General features: G+C 38.3%; 1 protein-coding gene across 7 annotated transcripts in view; it reads right to left on the bottom strand.

Moving 5' to 3' along the window:
- Positions 1–23,830, bottom strand: part of SLC44A5 (solute carrier family 44 member 5) — a 68,324-nt gene that overhangs the window by 24,864 nt on the left and 19,630 nt on the right. For 6 of the 7 annotated variants that reach the window (XM_030278595.4, XM_030278592.4, XM_072932748.1 and 3 more), the window contains 8 exons: positions 13,779–13,827; positions 12,266–12,339; positions 10,370–10,454; positions 6,356–6,440; positions 3,901–4,029; positions 3,040–3,100; positions 1,299–1,422; positions 329–412 (listed from right to left, as the gene is read on the bottom strand). In XM_030278595.4, coding sequence (XP_030134455.2) covers positions 329–412; positions 1,299–1,422; positions 3,040–3,100; positions 3,901–4,029; positions 6,356–6,440; positions 10,370–10,454; positions 12,266–12,339; positions 13,779–13,827 — 691 coding nt within the window. Of the gene's footprint in view, positions 1–328; positions 413–1,298; positions 1,423–3,039; positions 3,101–3,900; positions 4,030–6,355; positions 6,441–10,369; positions 10,455–12,265; positions 12,340–13,778; positions 13,828–18,081; positions 23,010–23,830 lie in introns of those variants that run through there. The other variant, XM_030278594.4, reaches the window with a different exon arrangement.

The raw sequence follows: 23,830 nt of genomic DNA, 5'->3' as shown, positions 1-23,830 counted from the left end.
TGAAAGTCAATTAAGATTTTTCAGTTTTGGAATTGCTACACACATGGGTGCTGCAACAGAACACTGCTCCTCCTGATTTTCTGACTGGCAGGACATTAAGAAGCTATTCCAGATCAACTGAGACTCTATGTATGTATGCTGTACTATCTTTACCTCATCCACAGAAAACATAAAACCTTATTATGATGTGTGATGAAAGGAAATTACAGTTGCTCATTGAGTTTTAAAGTAGAATATGTACCAAAAACATGCCCAATCTATTTTTTTTTATTTTCTGCACATTCCAAAAGGAGTTTGGAAATACTAAAAGTACCAAAAAAACCCTTACATTAAAATCCAATACCAAGAAATGGCATAGTCTTCAAAAATTTTCATTCCAACTGATCTTGCATCCAGGACATTATTGATGCCACTAAGAAAAGAAAAATAAAATAAAAGGTTGCTTCAGGTAGAAAAAGAGAATTTATTTAAACAACAAATATGATCAGTGAAAAAATTTGAAATATCTTTGGCAGTGATAAGAGTATACTACAATTTTTCAGCTCCAGTTCTGTCACCAAGTCAACATCAATCACAGTTACAGCAAAGAAAAAATCTGCATAAGAATATCTCTGCAAATCCTGAAAAAAAAATTAATTAAAAAAGCTTTATTGTCAGAATTGCTTATCATGTCACAAGACAAGTGTATCCTATCAATATCTGCAATGTACCAAGAGACAAACAGTAGTGACTCTAGAACTGCTAATAGCATAGAACCAGACAACAGGCCAGTGAAGCAACTCCGTGGAACTGTTTTTTTATCCTGCAGAATGCTTGCCCATATAATTGTTTTCTGAAGAATAGCCCAATACACTAGTTTTTACCAGAAGTGGGAGCACTGGGATGAGATGAGATGCCCAAAGTACTAGGCCAGCCCATGGAAAGGTCATCACAGAACAGCATAGCCAAGGCCATTCCTCGCTGGCCTGGGTCCTGCAGCACAAGGAGTGCATTCTGAACCTCACATAACTTTCCTCGCAAAACTCATTTTTGCTAGGAAAACCAATAAATATTTCAACGAATGATTGAGACCATCAGACTTAAGCTTTTTTGCACTTTTTGCTCCTTTCTGCACACCACAGTGCTGGATTTCCTTAATGGAACTTTGGAAGTGCTCAAGCACAGAGAGACCATTTACTACCAAGTCTTGCTTGGGTACTCTCAGTCATTTGCTACAACAGATTCTGATTTTTTCCCCATTACTAAATTATTGTGCAATCTCAGAATCCAACAAACACTGAAAAAGGGTAAAAACCTACTTTGCAGCTTCCCTGAGATCAGTTACATTTCTTGTTTTCCCTCTTCCATCTTTGAATGTAGTCTGATTTGCCACGGTCAACACACCATTCTTCGTGGAGAAGTCTGGGAAGCATCTCTTCAGAACTATTCAAAATATCAAAACAAAGCCTGCATATTACATTTCATGTCAAGCTCTACTTTTATCATGTGTGTTTTGCAACATATTTAAATAATTTCAGATTCACAGTCCATTGTATTTCAACCAGTTATCTAGCAATATGTTGACTTTGACAAATCTTGGAAGAGCCATTGCATTCAAGATTATGATTTTTATGCTCTGAGGCTTTTTGTCTAAGCTCAGGTAGGGTGGGATCATAGATTTCAACTGGAGATTCTAGGTCCTACCAAATAACAACAGTACTACATGTAGGAGCTTAAGAATTTGTAATAAATTTGGAACTCACTCTCTGCCAGTATCTGGGCAGCTTATCAAAACTGCAGCTTCTCAAATATGCCATTTTATATAATCAGACCAGCCCCCAGGGACAGATTCAACTTGACTGGTCATGAATCATATTAACCCCAAAACAATATATAACAGCAAGTGTCATTTTCCTCATATGCCAGATGAGCTCCAGTACCAGCCACTATCACTAGATATTCTTGGAGATTATGCAATGGAAAAAAGACAGAAACAACTGGTTAGAGAGAGGGAAGAGGAGATTATAAAAAAGCAAAAAAAGGAGATGCTTGTATACTCATTTACTCTGCCCAGTTCTTTGCTGCAAAAGGTCCTTGGTTTCATTCCAAAGAGAAGAGCATGTGAGTCCTTCAGAAGTGTACTTCACATAGCCATTTAGTGCTTTCCTTACCAGATTTCAACAAATACTGATGCCAGGGCTCAATATTCAGTCTGATGTATCTCCCCCAGCAATTACTCTGACTAAATGATTAAGCAATATATCTTAACATATCTTTTCTTCCTCCTGTAATCTTTGCACATTGATGTAGTCTAAAAGAATATAAAAGCTTCTTTGCAAATTATTTTATGTCTTTTGGGTCAGTACTTCAGTTTTCGTACAAATTCACATTATCTTTTAAAAATTTAATCCATATCTTCTCCTTTTAATGACCTGCTCCTGGTTTACATGATCCCTACTTTAAAGTATGGCAAAAGTAAACAGCAATTTTTTATTCCATAATATTCTGGGTCAATACTACACTTGTGCAGCTGAGATGAGCTCTGAGATAGTGGTTATTTACTCAGAAACACTTGCTGACCATAGTGACATTTTTTGCCCCTGAATTCCTCTGGATGTCCTGCATAGCCAGCATTGCACTGAAAAGAGAGCTACATTGTAACTGGGCTGAAGTATCATTTGAACATCAACACTTGGCCATATGATCCTTCCAACATTATTAGCATTTTCTTTATGCAATGGCATCAGTTGCTCTTGTTTTGGAAGGCACAATTTCAGTTGAAAAGCTTTTGCTATCAGTGATGATTCAAGAGCAAAAAAAAAAGCTCAGCTTGACCAGATCACATGCTGAATATTTCCAGATGACTGTTAGAAAAAATATTAATAAATATTTCTATTTTCAAATTAAATTGATTTTTACTTTAAAACTGAATGGATGTGAATGTCAGAAAAAAAACAGCTCCTAGTGATGGCACCACAAAACACATTTCAGACTGGAGTTGTGCTTTAATATGAATGCTCACAATCTGCTAAAATGTGTATAAGAAGTAGAACCACTCACAAGGCCTGCTTGGAATGATCATCGAAGGACAATCTTCATCACGTAGGACTTGAGCAACAGACTAAAAAGGGGAAAAATAGAAATGCTGAATAATGGCATAACAGTGTAACAAGTGTTATTGTTTTTCACCTAGTCTGAGGGAATGCCCCAAACTGGGCTTTGTAGCCTCCCCCCCATATTTCACTGGTGGAGCAGCAATATACATGGATATCTAAGTGAGAATCCAAACTGTCATTGTGATTTGGAAAAAGACTAATCTTTTCTTTTCTTGTGACATAAAAGAAAACACCTTTGGATCAGCATCTAAGCCAGAACTGACTAGAAAATTGTTCCTTGCCTACCCTTCACCTTTTCTCTTAACCCAATCAATATAGCTGAATTGCAAGATGTTTTAAAAATGGGAGAAATAATGCAGTACATTTGAGTGCAAAATCAGTTACATGAAGGACATATTAATTTTCTTCGCTACCTTTCCAAGTAGCTATAGATGACTAAGGAGCCTTAAGAATTGGTTTGAGACACTCCATTCTATGCTGTGGGGTACTTAAGTCCTAAACAATATTGCTTGCCACAGTACTGCAACTACATGAGTAGCTGCAGGTAGTCTTTTAAGCTAACAGCAATCATTTGAAGAGTGGAGGTTTAGTGTGCATTCAAGACCTTCAGCCTGGATTAAACAACTGTCAAATCACATAAATGGGACGTCTCCTTATATGTTGAAATCAGAATAATTCAAATCTTCAATGCAGCTTGTGGGAATTTAGGGTAACCACAAATTCCGTCAGCAGCTCAGTAAAATCATGCATATTAAATACTGCTTGAAGAAGAAAAGTACTTTATCATCTACAGATACATACACACCTTGCGAGGATTGTTAAAACCAGGTTTGCAGAATTGTCTGAAGTAATTCCACTGATCTGGTCTATATCTGTAGGAAGCCTGAACATCAATGTAGGTTGCAAACCTGTCTGGGCACTTTGAGACACAAAGCTGCAATAAAAGAAAAAAGTCAGTAAAGACACACTCTGGGTAGAGAAATGTAAGGAAAGTCGGTGTAATGAAACAGCAAGAAAAATGCCACTGCCTTCACTAATGTTTACTGCAGGATTCAGAAAAGATATGTTGTCCTTTTGATTCCCTAAATGAGTATGCCTAGAATTCTTTGATAGAAAACACTTTCAAAGCGTGTTCTCCTCATATCTGGCATATCAAGCCCCTCTCTGTATCTTCTTAGGTTCTACACATTCTGATAGGCAAGAAGAGCTTTCAGTCTGTTGAAAACAGTATCAATTTTTTGCGCGTCAAGAAAAAAAACTCTCAGGTCCTCCTCTACATCTATCAGCGGCAGTATATATGAGCAAGGTGGTGTGACAGTTACTTCCACAGATATATGCAATTTCTTTCTACTAGCTGTATAAGGAGAACTTTATTTAAAGAAAGTCTCACTAAAATCCAAAGTCTCGGGTACTATTGTTCCATCCTTCTACACAACCTCTTCCGTCAATTACATCTCTACAAATATTGTCAAGTTAGGTGTAAATCACTCAAAAGTGACTTTTAACTGTGGACTAAGAATAGAGTTACAAAGCCAGGGGATGCCTATGTCAAGCATGATGCCCACATGACTCAAGGTACAGCTGTTATAAGCTGGATTTATATGAGAAATCAGGCAAGGACTGGCGTTTATTGAATGCATCGATTGAGAAGTTGTGATTTAGATTTAGGATATGGAGAAGTGGCTGCCCCAATAAACAGACTCTGAAGGTTCTGCTGGTCCCTGGAACCACACTAAGGACAGACATTCTGACTCCTCAACGTTAAGACTGTGAGGTGGTTTTAATTCCATCTTTACAGCAAGTTTCAGCCTTTCCTAGAAGGCAGTTTGTTTTTACAAAGCTGTGCTATCCAAACACCCTTTGCAAAGCTCTGCTGTCCAAGTACCAGAGAGACATAATGCACAAAAACTGTCTTTCAAGTCAAGGGCATTCTGTCATAAGTAATTCAATAAAAATAATTTTGGGAAGAGGTCTTGTACTAATCCTTAGAACATGGCAGATACTGCAAGAGGGTCTTTCTATATGAGTATTTCAGTCCTATGGACTACCCACAGGCCAAGGAAGAAAGAAAGAGTTTTGTCCTTGCTGGGGCAACAGGTGACTAACAAGTACACACTTTATTATAAACTGTTTGCTAGCTATAAAACAGGCAGTGAAATGTGCTGTCTATGGATCCAGTTTTCACATCTAGTCTTATTCAAGAACTGAAGCTCTTCTCATGTTAGTTCTTTGGGGTTCTTTCTCCTGCTATTTATAGGTCAGGAACGAAGGACCCTATTTGCAGTTCAAAAGAGGAATGATCAAATAAAAATTCTTCATCAAGATTTTTTGAAAAGACTAGTAATTTAACCATCCACAGTAACAAATAGCATTTAAAAAACAGCATTCTTAGTTTTGGAGTTGCATATTTGAAAATGAACAAAATAATTACTCTGCTCCCAAGAACTCTCCTTCAACAAGTAGTTCACCCTATTTGATTCATGGCCATTGCCAACTTGACCACAGCACCAGTCAAATTCCACACAATTACCTTATATTTCTGAACAGACTGAACTGTTCTAGCAAAAGAGTCTAAAGACTGCAGGGTAACAGTGCCAATGTCTGCATCTGGACAGATGGGGATTCCTAAAGCAAATCTGCAGCTGATGGAGCAAATTTTCATTCTGACAGCAACTAGTCAGTGTTAAGAGGGTTCTTCCTCTTTCTTGTTGGAGATTTCCATGCTTTATGCTCAGGAAAATTGTCTTGTAAGAAAGATCAGGAGGTTAATCTTAACCCACACAAATGCAGTGATTTGGTTTATTTCACAACTTCATGAGGCGCCACAGCACAACAAACAGAGTAAAAATTGTAACCTAAGGCAAGAACAAGCTTTCAAAATCTCCGGTTTTCAATAGGCTCTAATCACACCCAAATACTCCTGTCACTAGCAATATGCACAGTTGCTTGGAATCAGTGGTTTCTGCATGCACTGAATACTACTGGATAGCTGCCTGCAGTGAATTCATAAATAAAAAAATGTTGTAATAAAGTCAGTGAACTTTTTTGGTCTACTCCTATCCAAAATACACAATCTCATCCATTTCCATTTCATTTTTTGGACCACCACACACTACAGAGAGTGTGCTTGCTATGAGTCATTTATAAAACAACCATGTTGTATTTTGAAGGAAATGAACAACAATTTTTAAATTGAAACATGTCTCGTTTTTAAGCATCATGACTAAGATGCAGAGAAAATATTTTACCTCTACACTCACCTGTGTTGTAGGGCACTGTAGGTTTATTAACACTACGGGGCTGGCACATTTCAGAATGTTGAAGTAAAACAAAATGGTCTTGTTCCTATGGAAATGGATATAAGATAATTATCATCATAAATATAGGTGCTTATACAGTCTACCATTCCAAAATTTGTAGCACACATTGATATTTAAATTCCATTACTGTGAACATTCATATTGCAAACACAAGACAAAAAAATATCCCAAGTAGACCTTGAATGTTCCACATCAAGACATCTATGAAACCAGAACTATTTTCTCTAAAGAATGATAATTTTGACAAGCTTTTCTCCACAGCATGATTTGAAGCTGAAACAATCCATGTAGCTGTAGTCCTGCCTCAAGAGGGTGAGGTTTGTAAAATAACCCTGCAAAAACATCATAGTCTCTGTGCCACCAACATCCTGTGTATGCAGTGCATGCAAACTCACCATCAGCAAATGCTTCACTGTAAAAGCTGCCTAGTTTTTGTTGATCAGAAGGTGGCACCAAAATCAATCTGAAGCATGTTATGGCTGGAAACCAAAAGCAGTTGTCCAGAAAACAGACTATAATAGCATTTACTAAGAACACTGACAAGATTTGGAATTTCCACTGAATGGAATTTGGAGCCTTGTGGCAGCTGTCACTTATGTCTGTATTTGTTAGAAACTTGGGACCCCAAGATCTCTTGATTTTAAGACTTGAGTTTTGAGGACAGCAAAATGTGCTGTTAGCCTTCGCTATGTCAGAAAATTATCAGATAGCTCTAGTGAAGAGAATATGGCAGTAGACCTGCCCTTTTTAAACAAGACTTCAAAGCCACCTAGTCAGGGTTATGCCATGTCCCTGCATATGCACCCCAAGAAATGGTGCACATGCCCCGCTATGGACTATGGGGCTAACAAGGGCTACCAAGTTGATCAGAGAGATGGAACACCTCTCCCATGAGGAATGGCTGAGAGAATTGGGATTGTTCAGCCTGGAGAAGAGAAGGCTTCAGGGGTGTCCTAATTGTGGCTTTCCCTGAAGGGAGCCTACAAAATCTTCAACCTGAAGGGAGTCTACAAAAAATATGGAGCTGCTATCTACAAAAAATATGGAGTTGCTACTTACAAGGGCCTGGAGAGATAGGACAACAGGGAATGCTTTCCCCACTGACAGAGAGTAGGTTCATATGGAATACTGAGAAATTCTTGGCTGTGAGGGTGGTGAGGCCCTGACACAAGTTGCCCAGAGCAGCTGTGCCTGCCCATCCCTGGAAGTCTTCAAGGCCAGACTGAACAGGGCAACCTGGTCTAGTGGAAGGTGTCCCTGGCTGTGGAATGAGGGTTGGAACGAGATGAGCTTTAAAGTCCATTCCAACTCAGACTATTCTATGCTTCTGTGATGCGTAAGAGACTCCACAAAGCAGTGTTTGAGCCCCTACTGACCTTCACCAAGGCACTGCAGCACAGTGGGAGCCCTGTCTTGTGAGCAGGATGGCAATATTAACAATGAAGGGTGCCTGGGTTAACAAGGCTGCCCCTCTTCTATCTGTCCTGCTTCAACATCAGTCCTGCCTCTACATCTCATTGTATCCCCCAGTCTGGGACATATCCTCTGTTCTCCCACCAGCATGTGACTCCCACCAATTGCTGAATAGGGCTATGCCATCAAAGCCATTATATAGCACCACTGCACATTCAAACTCCATATAAGATTGGGATTAACTCAGCTTCCTGACATTTTTTACAAGGTTAACTTGCTTTCACTGCGGTAGATTCTACTACGCACTGTTTAAGAAAAGATGCATCCTGGCAAAACTAATTCACCACCGTTAGTTACTCTTTCTTTAAATTAGTAGAATACCATTTTGGACTGAAATACCATTTTTCAATAGTTTCTTGATGGCATTTATGATCTGTGAGCTGCTCAAAACCATTAATTTTTTTTTTCTTAGCCCACTTGCTGGTATTGACAACAGAAAAGAAAGTTTAAGTATATACGTAACAAATGATAACAGCCACTGAGAATTAGGTCTGTAGTCTGTATAATGAAACTGTGTTGTATTCCATTAGTACATTATGCTCTGTAGAATGCAAAACTAATTCAGAGATTACACATCAACTAATGGACACATTAAAAGAAGACATTAAGAGGTCTAACAGAGACTTTCATGATGATACAAAAATAATTTATTTGACTGCACGGCATTCACTGGAATTCATATGGGGTTTTACACAAGCTGTGAGTGTTGGCTTTGTTTCTAACTTGCCTTTTCTACTCCTCAGTGAGATAGCTGAGAATACTTGTTACAAGGACAAGATTCAAAACATGAAGACTGTGATTACTTTCCAAGAAAAATGTCTCAGGCTAAATCCTTGGGGACTTTGGAATACCACAGCTCTGGGTTAGTCTTTCACAATGCTTACTTTGAGAGAATCTGAAAAACAATGGTATTGACAACAGCCTCACAAGTACATCCTCAGCCCCACTCCAGGGACTAGAGGGACTCTTTCAGAGGGATATCCTGGCCTTCTGCCATAAACACTCTTGCTTTTCTAATAGGTAGTATTATGTGTCTTCTGATTTATATTTTTATAAGAATATCCTCAGTGTATCAAATAAATGCCAAAATGCAGTCTCAGCAGCTGTATTATTTTCCAGCAATCCTATATAGGGAGGGTCATTTGTAAATACAAACCAAAAACCACAGTATAAGAAATAACTAAAGGGAAAACTCAAGTAACAAACAGAAAGATGGAATAGGAGTGAATGGTAATATTCAGAGAGAAACACCTCTCTCCACATCACACAGGATATGGAAGCTGTGAGTCTGAGACTCCCAAAGCCATTTGTCCACTACTTCCTACTGGCAACAGAGGGGACAAGGACAAATTGGCGGGGAGTAGAGAAGTGGTGCAGTGAGGGGAACACAGACACACCACTACAACTTTTTCCTCCTTGTTTTCCCTCTTCAAGAAGTTTGACTCTCCCAACAATTGCTGTGAAGAATAGTCTGAGGGTGGAACAGGTTTTCTTTCACTAGCCTGTTTCCCTGTAAAAAAAACTTGAGAGGATATATAGTCCTAGCTCTACTTCTGTTCCAGTCTCTATTTCCTGCTCCTCCCCTTCTGAACTGCCCTTTGGACAGTGGCTTCCTCATTTTTTTTCCACAGAAAACTAAATGAAGAAAGAAAGAAGCAGCAAAGAGTTGTTATCAAACTCTAATATAGCATCCAGCTTCTTGACAGTGACAAGGGCATAACGCATGACTAAAACTTACCTTTTCAAAGGAAGATGGTAAGTGAAAAAGCAAACCTTTTTAAAAATTATGTTTAGAATTTAATCCAGACACTTAGATTTTCAGAGAAACCACAGATGCAACATCTTTCTTCCCTGAGCAACTATTTTCATGTGTAAGTACTCTGTTGGTATCAACTAACTAATTTAACTCTTAAAATTCAAAATCCAAAATGACTGAAAAACCGAGACAAGTAAATAGAGCCACTTGGTTCTATTTACCTCCTGTTTATCCAAGGAGGATGTGGTTACAGCTGCCCATCTCCCAGACTACTCAATCTCCTCTCTACTGGCACAGGAAAAAAAACAAGAGCCTTTCACTATAGACTTTTCTGTTATTTGGTGCCTGTTGAGAAAAACTATAGACCAGGCTACAATGCCTTAAGACTTCTCTTATTCCAAGGTGGATGAAGAATTACTCAACAGGTTATGAATTACCCAAACTTTGGCAGCTAGAAGCTGTTCCAGCTAGTCACTCTATGCAACTGCTGACACAATCTTTAAGTTATATTGATACCTTACAAAAATATTCTCTAAATGACACAAACAAGTGCATTACAGTAATATTTTGGATCTGGATTTGCACTGGAGAACTAATATATTTCTGCATTTTATTTGGAATAAATACAGTAAGAGTGTTACTGTCTCATGGACAGAGATTTGAAACCTCAGGTCTTATTCAGAGTGCACAAGTAAAAAAGGTATGTGAATGGATTTAGTACTCACTCATTGAGGGTATCTCTCTGACCACAGAACTGCCCATAGCTGTCAGTTGGATAAATCACTTTCCTGGGGTCCCCATGCACCCAAGCTGCAAAATACACAATACTTCTTAAGATATTAGTCAAGTGTTCACAGTTAACAATTAAAATTAGCTATCATGAAAACGTATCACTTCTAAAGTACCATTTCGTACTTTGTAGATCAACACTAAAGAGTACTGATTAGTAGATTCCCTAATGAAATACTAAAATGGAAAGTACAGTAAGTTGTACTAAGATATGGATTAAATTGTAAGAAAGCAATCCAATGCTCCAGGTCCCTTCCAGCCTGACCTTCAACACTTCCAGGGATGGGGCAGCCACAGCTTCTCTGGGCAACCAGGGCCAGGGCCTCACCACCCTCACAGGGAAAAATTTTTTCCTAATCTCTAACCTATCTCTGCCCTCTGTCAGTTTAGAAGCCATTTCCCCATGTCCTGTCACTCCTGTCCTTGTGCAAAGCCCCTCTCCAGCTCCCTTGGAGACTATTTAGGCACTAGAAGGAGCTCTGAAGTCTCTCAGAGCCTTCCCTTCTCCACACTGAACAGCTCCAACTTGTCAGCCTGCCTCCACAGCAGAGGTGCTCCACTCCTCAGAGCACTTCTCCTCTGGACTCGCTCCAAAATGTCAATGTCCTTTCTGTGCTGGGGGCCACAGAGCTGGATGCAGGAGTGCAGAAGGTGTCTGACAAGAGCAGAGCAGAATAGCAGAATCCCCTCCTTTGACCTGCTGACCACACCTCTTTCAACACAGCCCAGGATACATTTGGCTTTTTGGGCTGTAAGTGTACATGGCTGGCTCACACCCAGACATCATCAATCCACATTTCCAATTCCTTCTTCTCAGGGCTGCTCTCAACCCAAATTGTTTTTCTCTAGCTTCTGCTGCCTGAAATTTTCCATCACAGTTACTTTATGACTGCAAACTTTAAAAACTGTCATTTTTTTGAACACACTAAATTTTGAGGTGGTTTTTTTATCAGTAAACACATGGCTTTGAACTTTCCCCAGTTACCTGCAGAAAACCAGCTCTTTGGTGAAAGACCTTGGGACCCTGGGGGACAAGCTTTCCCTGAGCCAGCATTTTATCCTTAGGGCCAAGAGGCTGATGGGATCCTGGGGTGCTTCAGGAAAAGCATTTTCAGCAGGTCAGGGAGGGATCCTGCCCCTCTGGCTTAGTCCTGTGAGGCACCTCTGGAGTGCTGCGTCCCTCTCTGAGCTCACCAGGACAAGAGGAACATGGAGCTCCCAGAGCAGGGTCAACAGAGGCTGTGGAGTTGAGGAAGGACCTGGAGCATCTCCGTTCCCAGGAAAGGCTGAGGGAGCTGAGACTGTTCAGCCTGGAGAGGAGCCCCAGCTGAGAGGGGTCCTCAGCCCTGGCTGTCAGCATCTGCAGGAAGGGGGCAGAGCATGAACCAGGCTCTGCTCTGGAGCCCAGCAATGGTACCAGAGCAACAGGCAGGGACTGAGCCTGAACATGAGGAAGAACTTCTTCCCTGTGCAGTGATTGTGCACTTGAACAGATTGCCCAGACAAGGTGTGGAGTCTCCTTCACAGGGGATATTCCAGAACCATCTGGACATAATCCTATGCCATATGCTCTGAGATGACCCTTCTGAGCAAGGATGTTGGACCAGATGACCCACTGCGGTCCCTTCCAGCCCTACCCAGTCTGTGATTCTGTGAATTACAATAGATACAGAATGATAATTAATTATTTGCTTCTATGAAAGGCATTATTTACTGATTGGAAAGTTTTGCACTAATATGAGCAAAAGGGACATTTCAATCTAAAATTCTAACATTCACAAAGCTGCTTCCCCTCTATATGAAAAGGCATTACTATACCTCTGTTTACTTACCCACAACTCCTAATGCAATGTAACCCAGAATGACAACTATGAAGATAACACAGCAAATAATGTCTGTGCAGCGCCTAGGGGCAAGAAGAAACTTTTTAAAAATAAGGTGTTTAATATGGTCCTTCAAAACCACTGATTGTCATATGGTATTTTAACATCTGAGTAAGATATCTACACCAGCACTTTGCAGAAGTTTTAGTCACAAACTCATGTTTGAGGCGTAAGGTCCTGGTTTTGTAGCAAGACCAGCAAATAAATGTGTATGCTTTTTTCACTGTAGACAATGGATCATAATGAGGAACAGATTTAAATATTGTTAAAACAAGTAATACCTTTCAACACTGAACCCATGACTTCGCTTATCATACAAGTGATCATATATGTGTCAAGACATACTACAGGACACCTGCCTCAGAATTCATTTTTAGCATCTGCCATTATTTCTGTTTTCCAATCTATGCTTCCTCTTACAGAGAAACATTTTTCACATAAAAGAGATAAAGTGAGCAGATTTTTTAAACAGATGGAGAACTTGAAATGTGTTTCCAAGTGTGGACACTTTTGGAGAGGGGAACAGCTTTATCATCTCACCGAAATAAACTTTTGGTGAGGTCAAGGTGGTACAGGATCCACCTGTACCACCTTGGATGAATATGGCACTAACCTAAGATAGGACAACTGCTCAAAATTGAAGAAGCAATGCTAAAACAATGCTTCTCAATTTCCCAGCCTCCTTTCAGAAGCAGTTCTGCCACCGCTCAAGCTTGGCTTGATACATTGGCAATATCATAAAGATACTTCACAAACTAGGATGGACTTCCTAAAGAAGTATTTCTATTTATTTCTAAAATTATTAGCTTTCAGAGAGGAAGAACTACATCCTGTATAGACAAGGATAGTGTGTGTGTGTTCAAATGATAGTATGACAAGTCTGCAGTGTTCTTCTCTGTCATAAATTTTCTCCTCAGAACAGTAAAACTAGAATAACTTGTGATTCTGTAATTTATTCTTCTCAGTAAGAGCAGTAAATGCTAGTTTAGAACTTAGCTCTCTACATCTGGAAAAACACTGAAAATTTGCCCATGATTAGAAGTTGGACTTGGTGATCTTGGGACCCTATCATTTCCTTAGATGCTTTCTGAGCAATTTCACTCTACTTGTAAATTAACGAACCTTCTAAGTGGTAACATGCTTTCATCTGCATTTCATAAAACTAAGTGAAGTCAAGACAGCCTGTTCTGGTAGGAGGCTCTGTCACAAAGAGGTGCATCAGAACCACTACACATGTTAGACGGCAGATACTAGCCACTGCAAGGCACACAGAATTGGCATTCAAACTAAAAGGACTTAAGAGAATACAGTTTAATACTCCTTAGTAATCATCCATCCTCGAGGGTATTAAAGACAGTGGTCTGGAAGTAGAAGACTTGCAGAATCAAATTCACAAGTTTTGCTAACAAAAAAATTTTAACTCCTGTTCACAAAAAGGATTTAACAGAGCTATGATATTTACCTGTTATGAATAGGTCCTCTGAACTTTGGGTCAAACTTCCTTGGTTCACCTGCATTTAAAATAAAACAGTATAAAAGCATGTCCTTATTTAAAATAAAATCTTTTAAATCCAGCCTTTGAAGAGCATCTTCCATATATCAATATTTAATCAGTTTTGTTAAAATCATTTCATATGGGCAATACCAGTAATTCCCCAATAAAATTACCTAGTTTTTGTATGAGATTAAAGCTTTTTTCCTTCTAACTTAAAAATATTGAGCACCTCACATTTACAACATAATAAATTAACTTTAATGTACATCCTATGATTATGTCTATGCACAGGTTCACAACATAGAGACAAGGATCATGCCTCTCAGTCACAGGCTAAGTGTGTCTGACAGCGAGTAAATGAACCCACCTTTCTGCAGTTACAGGCTAGGAGTTTCTGATTTTTCTCCCAAATCATAGAATGTTAAAGGGGCACAAGGGGCCTTAAATATAATCTAGTACCAACGCCTCCTGCCATGGGCAGGGACACCTCCTCCCAGACCAGGCTGCTCAGAGCCCCATCCAACCTCCCCTTGAACACTGCAAGGGTTGGGGCATCCACAGCCTCCATGGGCAATCTGTTTTTCATGTGGCTATCCTGGTTAGCACAGTTCCAACTGATTTACTCTACACATAAAAAAAAAACTATATTAAAAACCTACCAAATACTAATCCACCAACCTGTGCTTCTAATGTGGACCTGAATAAGAAAAATTAAAGTATGATCTCACTTGGTAAAGAGCAATAAAAAATAATGGTCAAATTAAAATTTTTAAGTTTTGGCTACTGTATGAAGAGAAACAAGCAGCTTTTCATTCAGCAGACCAGAATTTGGATTTTTCTTTTTAAAGCTAGCTATTCAGCTGTAGGGGACTTTTTCTTTACAAAGTTCAGTGACTATGAAGATTTACTGAACAAAACTCTGTGCAATGAAAAATTACTCCTTCATTCAAATGTCAAAGCTACAATACAAATTACTCCTTCAGAGTGCTTCTTCACTGCTTTCTTAAGGATCTCCTCCTCTGAATATCCCTAATATTACATGGTGCTACTAGCCAAAATTTCCTCTCTGGGTCCCAAAGAAAAATATTTATTTTTGTAAATTAGAGAACAATCCAGCAACTTCTCAAAGCAGATTTTGTTTATTAACTACATGCCAGACTTTGTTCTTGGCTTGTATCAGAAAAACCTTATCAAAATACACACACGCCAGTACAATAAACACAGCAGTCCTATTTGCCCTTCATCTGAGGTATTCAGATCCACCTTAGCAAGTTCTGGCAACAAAAATATCTTAACACAGAACAGACTGAAAAATTAAAACTTTAGAGAAGAGATGTATGGCAGCAGTGCTGGCGAGTGGAAGAAGCTATGCTCTGATACATGGTCAGGAAAGCAAATGTACCATACACAATACCTAATGTTGGGCCAACACCTGTATATTGAATGAACCTTTTTGAACAGAAATTTCTACTACAAAATAATTTACCACCAGAACAAAACCATATGTAACATCACGCCCTATGGAGAAGTTCTGGCCTTAAGGCACACAGAAGTTGAACTTCTGTTCTTTGCTCATCCAGGACCTGTTGAGCACATGAGAACAGCCACACCACATCAAACAAAAAAATTCACCAAACCTGCACTCTGAATCTTATAAGGGGCCATATGTGAGGAGGAATGCAACACCAAGGCAAACACTGTAGTATTTCCCCAACACTGATATTACAGAGACTTTCAACTGCATTTTTCTTAACTAAAAGTACTGACTTTGCATTGAATAACTGTGAGTGAACTTCTTTTTCATTCATTAAAAAATTGAGATCCAAGGAATCTCTATTTACCTTGCATATACTTTAAAAATTTGCAATGCTCTACATCACAGAGTACTACAAGTTAATCAAACACTGAAGTACTACCTCCTTTTATCTATTTTAAGCTTGCAGTCAATCCGTTTATTACTATATTGTGTAACATGGCAGTATGCTATGTTAACAAAAATGTTACAAATTATTATACTCAAATGTCCTAGTCCGCCCAAATGTTTCTCGTACATAAGTCATTTCATAGTTTTGGTCATGCTTATATTCCTTTCCTAACCCTTTACAGTGCTACTACAGATCACCAGAAAAGGGGGGGCCGGAACAGCACAGGATATTCATCACATATATTGGACGCAATTTATATAATCCTATAATGACTCTTTCTATCTGACTTCAGTCTATTCCTAACAATTCTAACAGTCTACTTGCTTTTATGGGCAAACATTTTTACTGAGTCACCCGTTAAGGCTCTCAATTCTCACTCTTGAATTTTAGTAGTTAGCTCAATCCCACTACTGGAGGAGCCTATTATTAAAAGCTATTCATGTTCTCCTTAAAAATTAGAACAATTAAGCAGAATGAACACTTCAAAATGGTGCAGGTGACAACTGTTAAAATACTTCTGGAGACAGAAGTATTTATCAAAAAGGATTTTGATAAACAACTCTTCAAAGTTATTTTTGTAAAGTAACAAAAGTTGTAAAGACAAACTCTATTCAGGAATCCATACAGAACAACTGATTCCAAAAACACTGTTGAGAAGAATCCTAAAGGATTACAGCACTCTACAAAGAGAGAATGAATCAGTCAAGCAATGTCTTCAAAAAAAGCACCACTCTTTCAAGACATGCTCTTTCAAGAGCATGATTGAAAAAGTCACTCTTCCTTGTGCTTGTACATGTGAGGCCTCAAATGAATAACTATTTCTAGATCATGGCACTAGAATTTCAGAAGATACAAACAAATTGGAGAGAGTAGAGGGACTTATTACAAAGAAGATACTAGGAGGTTTACAGAAAGCAGTAAATGAATGCAACTTCAATGCCTGTGATTAAGCAAAGGAGCACAAAATAACAGTCTTCAATTACCATACAAAATTTACAACAATCAGTAGTTCTGTTTCCTCTACCAGTTAGATAAGCTAACCTCATTTGCAGCAAGGATGGTTTAGATTAGGCATTAGGAAATCTTTCAGGACACAATTATATACTGAAACACACACTGGAATTTTCATCACATTTAGTTTTTAAGAAAGGATTATACAAATACCACTTGGGAAGAGAACATGAAAACGTAACATCTCAGCACACAGACAGCCGAATGGACCTAGTAAATAAGAGGATAAAAACAAAGCACTACAGAAAAGGAGCTCTAATTCAAATGGAGAGTCTCATCTTCAACAAGAAGACAGATGCTGTGAAATAGAAGTAATAGCCACTAACAGCTATAAAATTATTGCAGTACTGCAAACTCCTTCCAAGAACTGTTCCTCACACCAGCAGTCTGTATGCTTATGGTGGCATGGTGTAGGGCAACATGGCTCAAACTACCTCCTCTATCACTGAGCTCTTGGTATAAATTCATTACAGAATATGGTAAGAAACAGTAACAACATTCTAAGTTCAAAACACACTAGAATTCACTGTCAGAAGTAATCTGGATCCCTGGAATACTCATTACAACTGGTCACAACTGTGATCAGTTTCATGGAACAACAGAAAAAAAAAAAAGCCATTTGTTTAATCTAATTTTTCTAACTCAATTCTAAATTAAATTCAAATTCCCTACTTTATTACTATTATTCTTTAAAAATTCAGAAGATTTTTTTGGGAGGTGAGGTGGGAATTATTTACGTTTCTAGTATCTACATTGCTCCTGGTAAAAGCAAACCACTTCCCCAGCTATAAAAGCCCAAATATATTTAGAAAGCAAATTCCAAGTTTTAGGAGTTTGGTAAGCATAAGGAAGAAAGCAGTGGTGAGAGGGGACTTACACCTTTTACTAAGATTAAAAACTGGTATGATGTTTGTTCTTTGCAGATGAGACAGATCTATTTTACAGTCTGCCTTATGAAACTTGTGTAAGTTGAAGTAAAATATCATTACTAGAAATAACTCACAAGGTATTTACAAATTCTGACTCCAAACAGCATATGAAGTTAATTGTTACACTTTATCACTGTAATGATTTTTAAAAAGCAACTCTAAATTACTTACCTAAAATAAAAATCAACAACATACATATATAAAACTTACCTTTGATGTGCAATTTAAATATACTAGCAAATGACATGCAGGAAAAAATTAGAATATTGCTAATAATTTAAGAAGTTACAGGAAACCATTTGAGTCTGCATTCAAGCCCATTTAAGTCAACTGAAATAACACAGTTGAAATATGTGAGATTTAGATCAGGTGTTTTGAATTGGTCTAAGAAAGCAAGTAAATTACCATGTTTTCCATAGTAGTTTTCTTCATCTCTATCCATGTCACTGTACCTGGATCAGTTGAGTAAGCTGTTTATGTGAGATACCAACTGTGTACTTCTGTGTTGCTAGCTAGCACACTTTCCCCAGCAAGCAGAGATACACAAAAGTACTATTTAAATAGCTTTAAAAATAAAGCTGATTGTCAAGGACTTCTCCAACCAGAACAGAAATTCTCAAAGTAGGCAGGCCTTTCTGTGAATAGAAAGTTATCACTCAGTGCCTTGTCCACTTACCCAAGCCAGTCTGTATAAAGAGGAATGACTCTTATCAGCTTGTATTAACCTACACTGCAAATGCAGAAAGGGAAATGGCTGCACCTGAATACCATTAGTGAAATAAACATATGGAAGTCAGTATAATTGAAAAAAAAAATCCTGATTATTTGCTAACTGAAAATAAGGTAAAACACTCTTGGCTACATTTCTGTAGCCTGTGCTACTGTGACAGTAAATCATTTTTACATGCAACATCTTTCTTCCTCTATACATATGACTAGCACCCCAAAGTTCAGATCATGTAAGTCTAAAATGTAAACTGTCTGCTGTATACTGCATTTCCAATCTTGTCAAATGGAAATCTATCTGTAGAAGTAGTCAACATTTACTAAATTATTTCTTACTAGAATGTATTTTTTATATTTCTGCACAGCACAAAACTGTGGAACAGAAGAGGTAGCACGAGAAGGTCTCAGCATTGTTACATTGATGCTGTAATGTTTTTATAGTGAAAGGAAGTACAAGGCATTATACTCAGTATGTGAATCTGAAAGCCTGAGGCAATCTCTCCTTTGAAGCCACAAAGGAACAGAATCTACATGTGGTGATCTTGACCAGAAAGAAATTTCCATTCTCTGTGGAACATGATGAAAACACCAGCTATAGAATTTTGCAATGAGAAATGTGTACATTTGTATATGCACTCCTATGATAATGTAGAAGACACGGCTGAACTACACGCTGGAACAACAAAAACAATACTTTTAAGTCAGCCCTGTCACTGCATAGTACACAATGACATAGAAGAATAATCTCATATGATGTTTAACCAATGATGCCTGTGATATGAAGTCAAAGCCCATTTTGTTATTATAGAATTTAGCAGCAATGTTCTAATGTTTACCAAATTAGATACTTAGTATTACCAGCATCAGGCAACCAAAGAAAAAGTAACACGTTGAAGATGTAGGCTGATCTCCTGCAAAATATTAACTGTTGACTGAACCCTGGTACTTAACTACCTCCCAAGACCTCCTGTCAGTCTCAGGCATATAGGAAACAAAAAAAGGAAATGCAGTGAGGCCAAATGACTGATTTTACTGTGTCCCCATTCAAGTTTGCACCTCTGTGAAAGGCTGCTTCACTAAATCTCAATATAGTAAAGGTAGAGAAGGCACTGAACAGACAGTGCTAAGCAAAAATGCACACTAACATGCATTTAGTCAGCAATATATTATTCAACTCCAATAAAATGCTATTTTTGGTTTGATAACTATTAGATTATTCAGGTTTCTTCCCTGGTGTTTGGTCAACAATTACACGTGCCAGTGACTAGAATAGGTACATATTTTAAGAGAATAGTGTCTTTATTAGCAAGCCGTTGGATCTGCATGTGTAGGCGCTGCTCCCCTCTACTGGAGCACATCAGTCAGTTCAAGTAATTCAAAATATTGCTAGAAAAGGCCTCAGCAACAGTAAGGCCTCCGTGTACTCAAGCTGCTAATTGAATGCTCAAAGATGCAAGTGCACAAGACAACAAATTGGGCTGCTAACAAACACACGGGGCATAGTAGAATTGAAAGAGGTTCATCCCAGTTATGTTTCTCTAAAAAAATCACATTACCATTTTGATGCTTCTGCCCCTCTGTTCTCAGTAAGATTATAAAAAATCCCAACACAAGTTTGTGAAAACCTGACCTATCCCTTTCAAGAAGCAGAAACTTCTTGAACATATATAAAAGTCTAAAATTTTCAAGGTTTACAGTCTCAATTTTGCAAAGAATCCAAATAAATATCTGAAATGTTTAAACTAAACATTGACTACCACTAAACTGTTTAGTGGTAGTCAATTTAATTTTACTTAGAAGATTTTTTTTTTAAGGCAAACTTAAGGTACATTTTAAGCCCCATGCAATATTCCTTATGCAGACACAGACTAATAATCCTAGTAATGTAAAATAATACATTATTATTGTAAGACACACGTGTTGAAGCAGTCTATAAGTCAAAAGGTTGACATTAATACAAAAACAACTCTTTCAGTAAGTCTTGTACCTGGTTTACAGGCATACTGGGGCTTTTTTCCTCTATGAAAGATCATGTATAACATTTCTTATAATATTTTGTGTTGCATATAGGTAAAACTTTATAAAATAAGGGTCTTGTTACCCTTGTAAAATCATGGCTCAGGCCTGCTACTTTGGCTAAGAAAGAAAGGACTATGGGAAAGTGACTCAGCTGAACTGGAGGTAGAAAAACAAGTTATATAACTATTATGTGTTCACATCATGGTTAATAGTGGTTGGCTGGATTATATTTGTTATGTTTTAAAACTATGTAACCGATAATGGGCTAAGTGCTTAAAAAGGCCTGGTTTTTGCAATGAAGTGACTCTCCTTTGCACCTGCCTAGAGAATCTGCGTCACTTTGCTTCATACAATCATGCACACATAAATTGCAACTATCATAAAAACGCACTTATGATTCCCCTCCCGTGTAATAAATCATACTAAATGGTAGTTGCCTTTGAAATATTTTTTATGTGCCAGTATAAGTTTCTGGACTGCCGTTATACTACTGATACTGACTCATGACTTGCAAAAAATGGAAGGGTGAAGAGGGAAGAGGTGTGGTAGATGAGATAAACAAGTCACCTCATCACTTAGGTGTCCTTTTCTTAACAAAGCTGTAAAGAAAGAGATGTCAACATGCACGTCAGTCTCCACCCACACTTAGTCCAAATTTCAGAAGTGACTGTCACTGACTTACAGTGAAGCTGAGGGCATTCAGCACTGCTCACAAACCAAGTGCCACTGCTGCAAGTGTTACCAGAGCCAGAATAAAGGAAGAGGAGGTAAAAAACACAACACAGTAAAAGGCAAGGGTTTAAGGTTTCAAGCAGACCAAATTACTGTGTACTGTTTAGTTTTACCCATCATTCAGACTCCTTTGTTTCCCAAGAAGTCCAGGGCATGTGCACTACATAAGGAGAATTGTCCAGGAATCCTGAGATCAGTGACAGTTCAGTGGAGAAGGCTGACCATTTTTCTACTGTGGTTAAAAAACAAAGCACTAAATCAAACTCTAAGAATAAAATTATTACCATTGCAGTCTCCTAATTAGCCATGTAGCTGAAAAAGTAGGATGTATTCCATGTCATAGCCACAAGACAAAGTGAATGCCAACACATCATACTCCGAGATGACTATCAGTCCAAAGATTGTGCAATACTTTTTCCTGATGGTGGCTGTACTATTAAGATGCTGTCCAGGTTCACTTAACATTAGAAAAAACATCACCAGCATGATATAATTTCATGCCAAAGGTCCACATCTAACATTCTCTTAATATTAGTGACAGCACAGCACAGGCTATTAGGCTGGTATTGAAATATACCAGTTGTCAAAAAATTACCCTCAGAATGGGGACTGAAAATGCATGCAGTTCATGTATTACAAGCAAATTATCAATGAACTGCAATTCTGCCATGCGATCAAAAACACCAATAGCTGGTGGAAATGTTACAGTTTTCTGAACAACAAACAAAATATTCCCAGCAGTTTCACATACACAGCTTCATTATAGTTTCCATTTCAATGTGCTTATTAGCTGTTCCCCAGATTTTTCTTTGGAGCTGAAATTGTCTCTTCTTTCTTTTCCCAGCTTCCATTTCTTATTCTTGTTCTGGAGCTAATGCAGCAACAAGTTTCATAGAATATCCAAGCAAAGACACAGCTACCAAGATACTTCTGAAATGGTATGATGTGTGGGAAGGGTACTTCTCTGCCAACTCAACTATCCTGCAAGACTTTTTTTTCAAAGTGAGGTTGGGCCTAGGAGACTGGGTGAACTCTAGAACAAAGCAAGTTCTGTCTGTTAGTTATGTTTGCTGTAATTGCTTTGTTAAATATTTCGTTTTCCCCACACTTTGATGTATTAATCCAGCTAGAAAGGGCTCTTGGTCTTGGAACACACTCTCTCGCTTTAGAAAAAACAGCACCTAAAATACAGTCTTGACGATGCTTTACCCAGAAAAATGAGTGTTTTGAAATAATCAGATGCCTCCTACCAAGAATCAGAAAATGCCAGTTCTCTGTTTCTAGTCTGCTTTACTCCAGCTGATCTAGAATGACAGATGGCAGCTAACAATATTTTCTTCCAGCAGAGTCTCTAACCCCAAATGCTTTATACCACGACGTATCATCGCAACCTTTCCTAGTTACTCTTATGCAGTAAAATGCTGCATGCAGATATGGTACCAAGACCTTTTCTATAAATCATTAAAATAGCACTTTCATAATCTCAGAGGGAGAGTGCTAACTTCAGCATCTACCATTTATAGTCACAACACAGCACTGTTGCTACTGGGAAAAGACACTATACACACTTTTTTTACATATAAAAATGTCAGGTGGGTGAAACAAGAGCTGGATTATTCTGGACTTTGTGTACACCATCTATCTGCCACTATTTTATTTGTACAAATGCATTCAATTACTTTGTAAGCAAGAGAACAGTCAGACTCACAACCTTATGAATAAACTAGTGTCTAATTCACAAAAGCCACGTTGAAACTGCAGTATTCAGAGCCTTGACCACAATGCATAATTTTGAAAATGTGTCTTTCTCTGTATACCAGGCCTTTTCTAAGAGCTGTGTATTAAACCAAGAATGGTCAATGGTTGCCTCTATTTGTTTAATGAGCTGGCTTTTTTTTTTTTTTTTTGAAAGCTAGATATCAAAATCTATTAAAATGTGTGACCAACATGCTAGTAAAATGTCCAATATAAAATGAAATTAGCCATCACATGTCTCAAAATGTTCCATAATTCCAATATTTTTCAGTCAGTATTACTGACACAATTCTCAGAATGCTAAGATAAGATTTTATCCTTGCTCTCTCCTCCTCCCTGCACAGCCTTTTTAAAAATTTAAAAATGCAGCTTGTGTCTTGAAGACAATGAATTGTCAGGTGTCCACATTTTAAAGACAATTATCTCTGTTTTATCTCCCCTTATGGTTCTTCATGTCTCAGGGACTCTCTGCCTGGTGTGCACTAGCCTGTTACTGATGTAGTACGGATGCATGACATTTCCACTTCAGCAGGAAGTGCCTGCTGAGCACGTTCAGAAACTCGCAAATTTGCTTTTAGAATTAGGACTCCACTTTTAAGAAGAACTGTATTCCTGCAAGTAAACACAGGAATTTGAACATAATCTTTACACAATTAAAGAATGAGTTGGAAGGGACCCTCCAACACCAAGTCCTACACGGCACCATCCTCAAGAGCCACATCACGTGTCTGAGAGTATTGTCCAAATGTTTACTGAACTCTGTCAGGGTTGGTGCTGTGAACCTTTTCCTAATACCCACCCTAAACCTCCCATAACACAACTTCAGGCCATTCCTTCAGGTCCTGTCACCTGAGAGAAAAGGGGCCACAAATTTATGAAGAATGGTCTTACAAAGTAGCACAAGTCTCTGGGAAAACTGTCT

Source organism: Taeniopygia guttata, chromosome 8, assembly GCF_048771995.1.
Source record: "Taeniopygia guttata chromosome 8, bTaeGut7.mat, whole genome shotgun sequence".
NCBI lineage: Eukaryota > Metazoa > Chordata > Aves > Passeriformes > Estrildidae > Taeniopygia > Taeniopygia guttata.
This window is presented reverse-complemented; position numbering and strand designations above follow the sequence as displayed.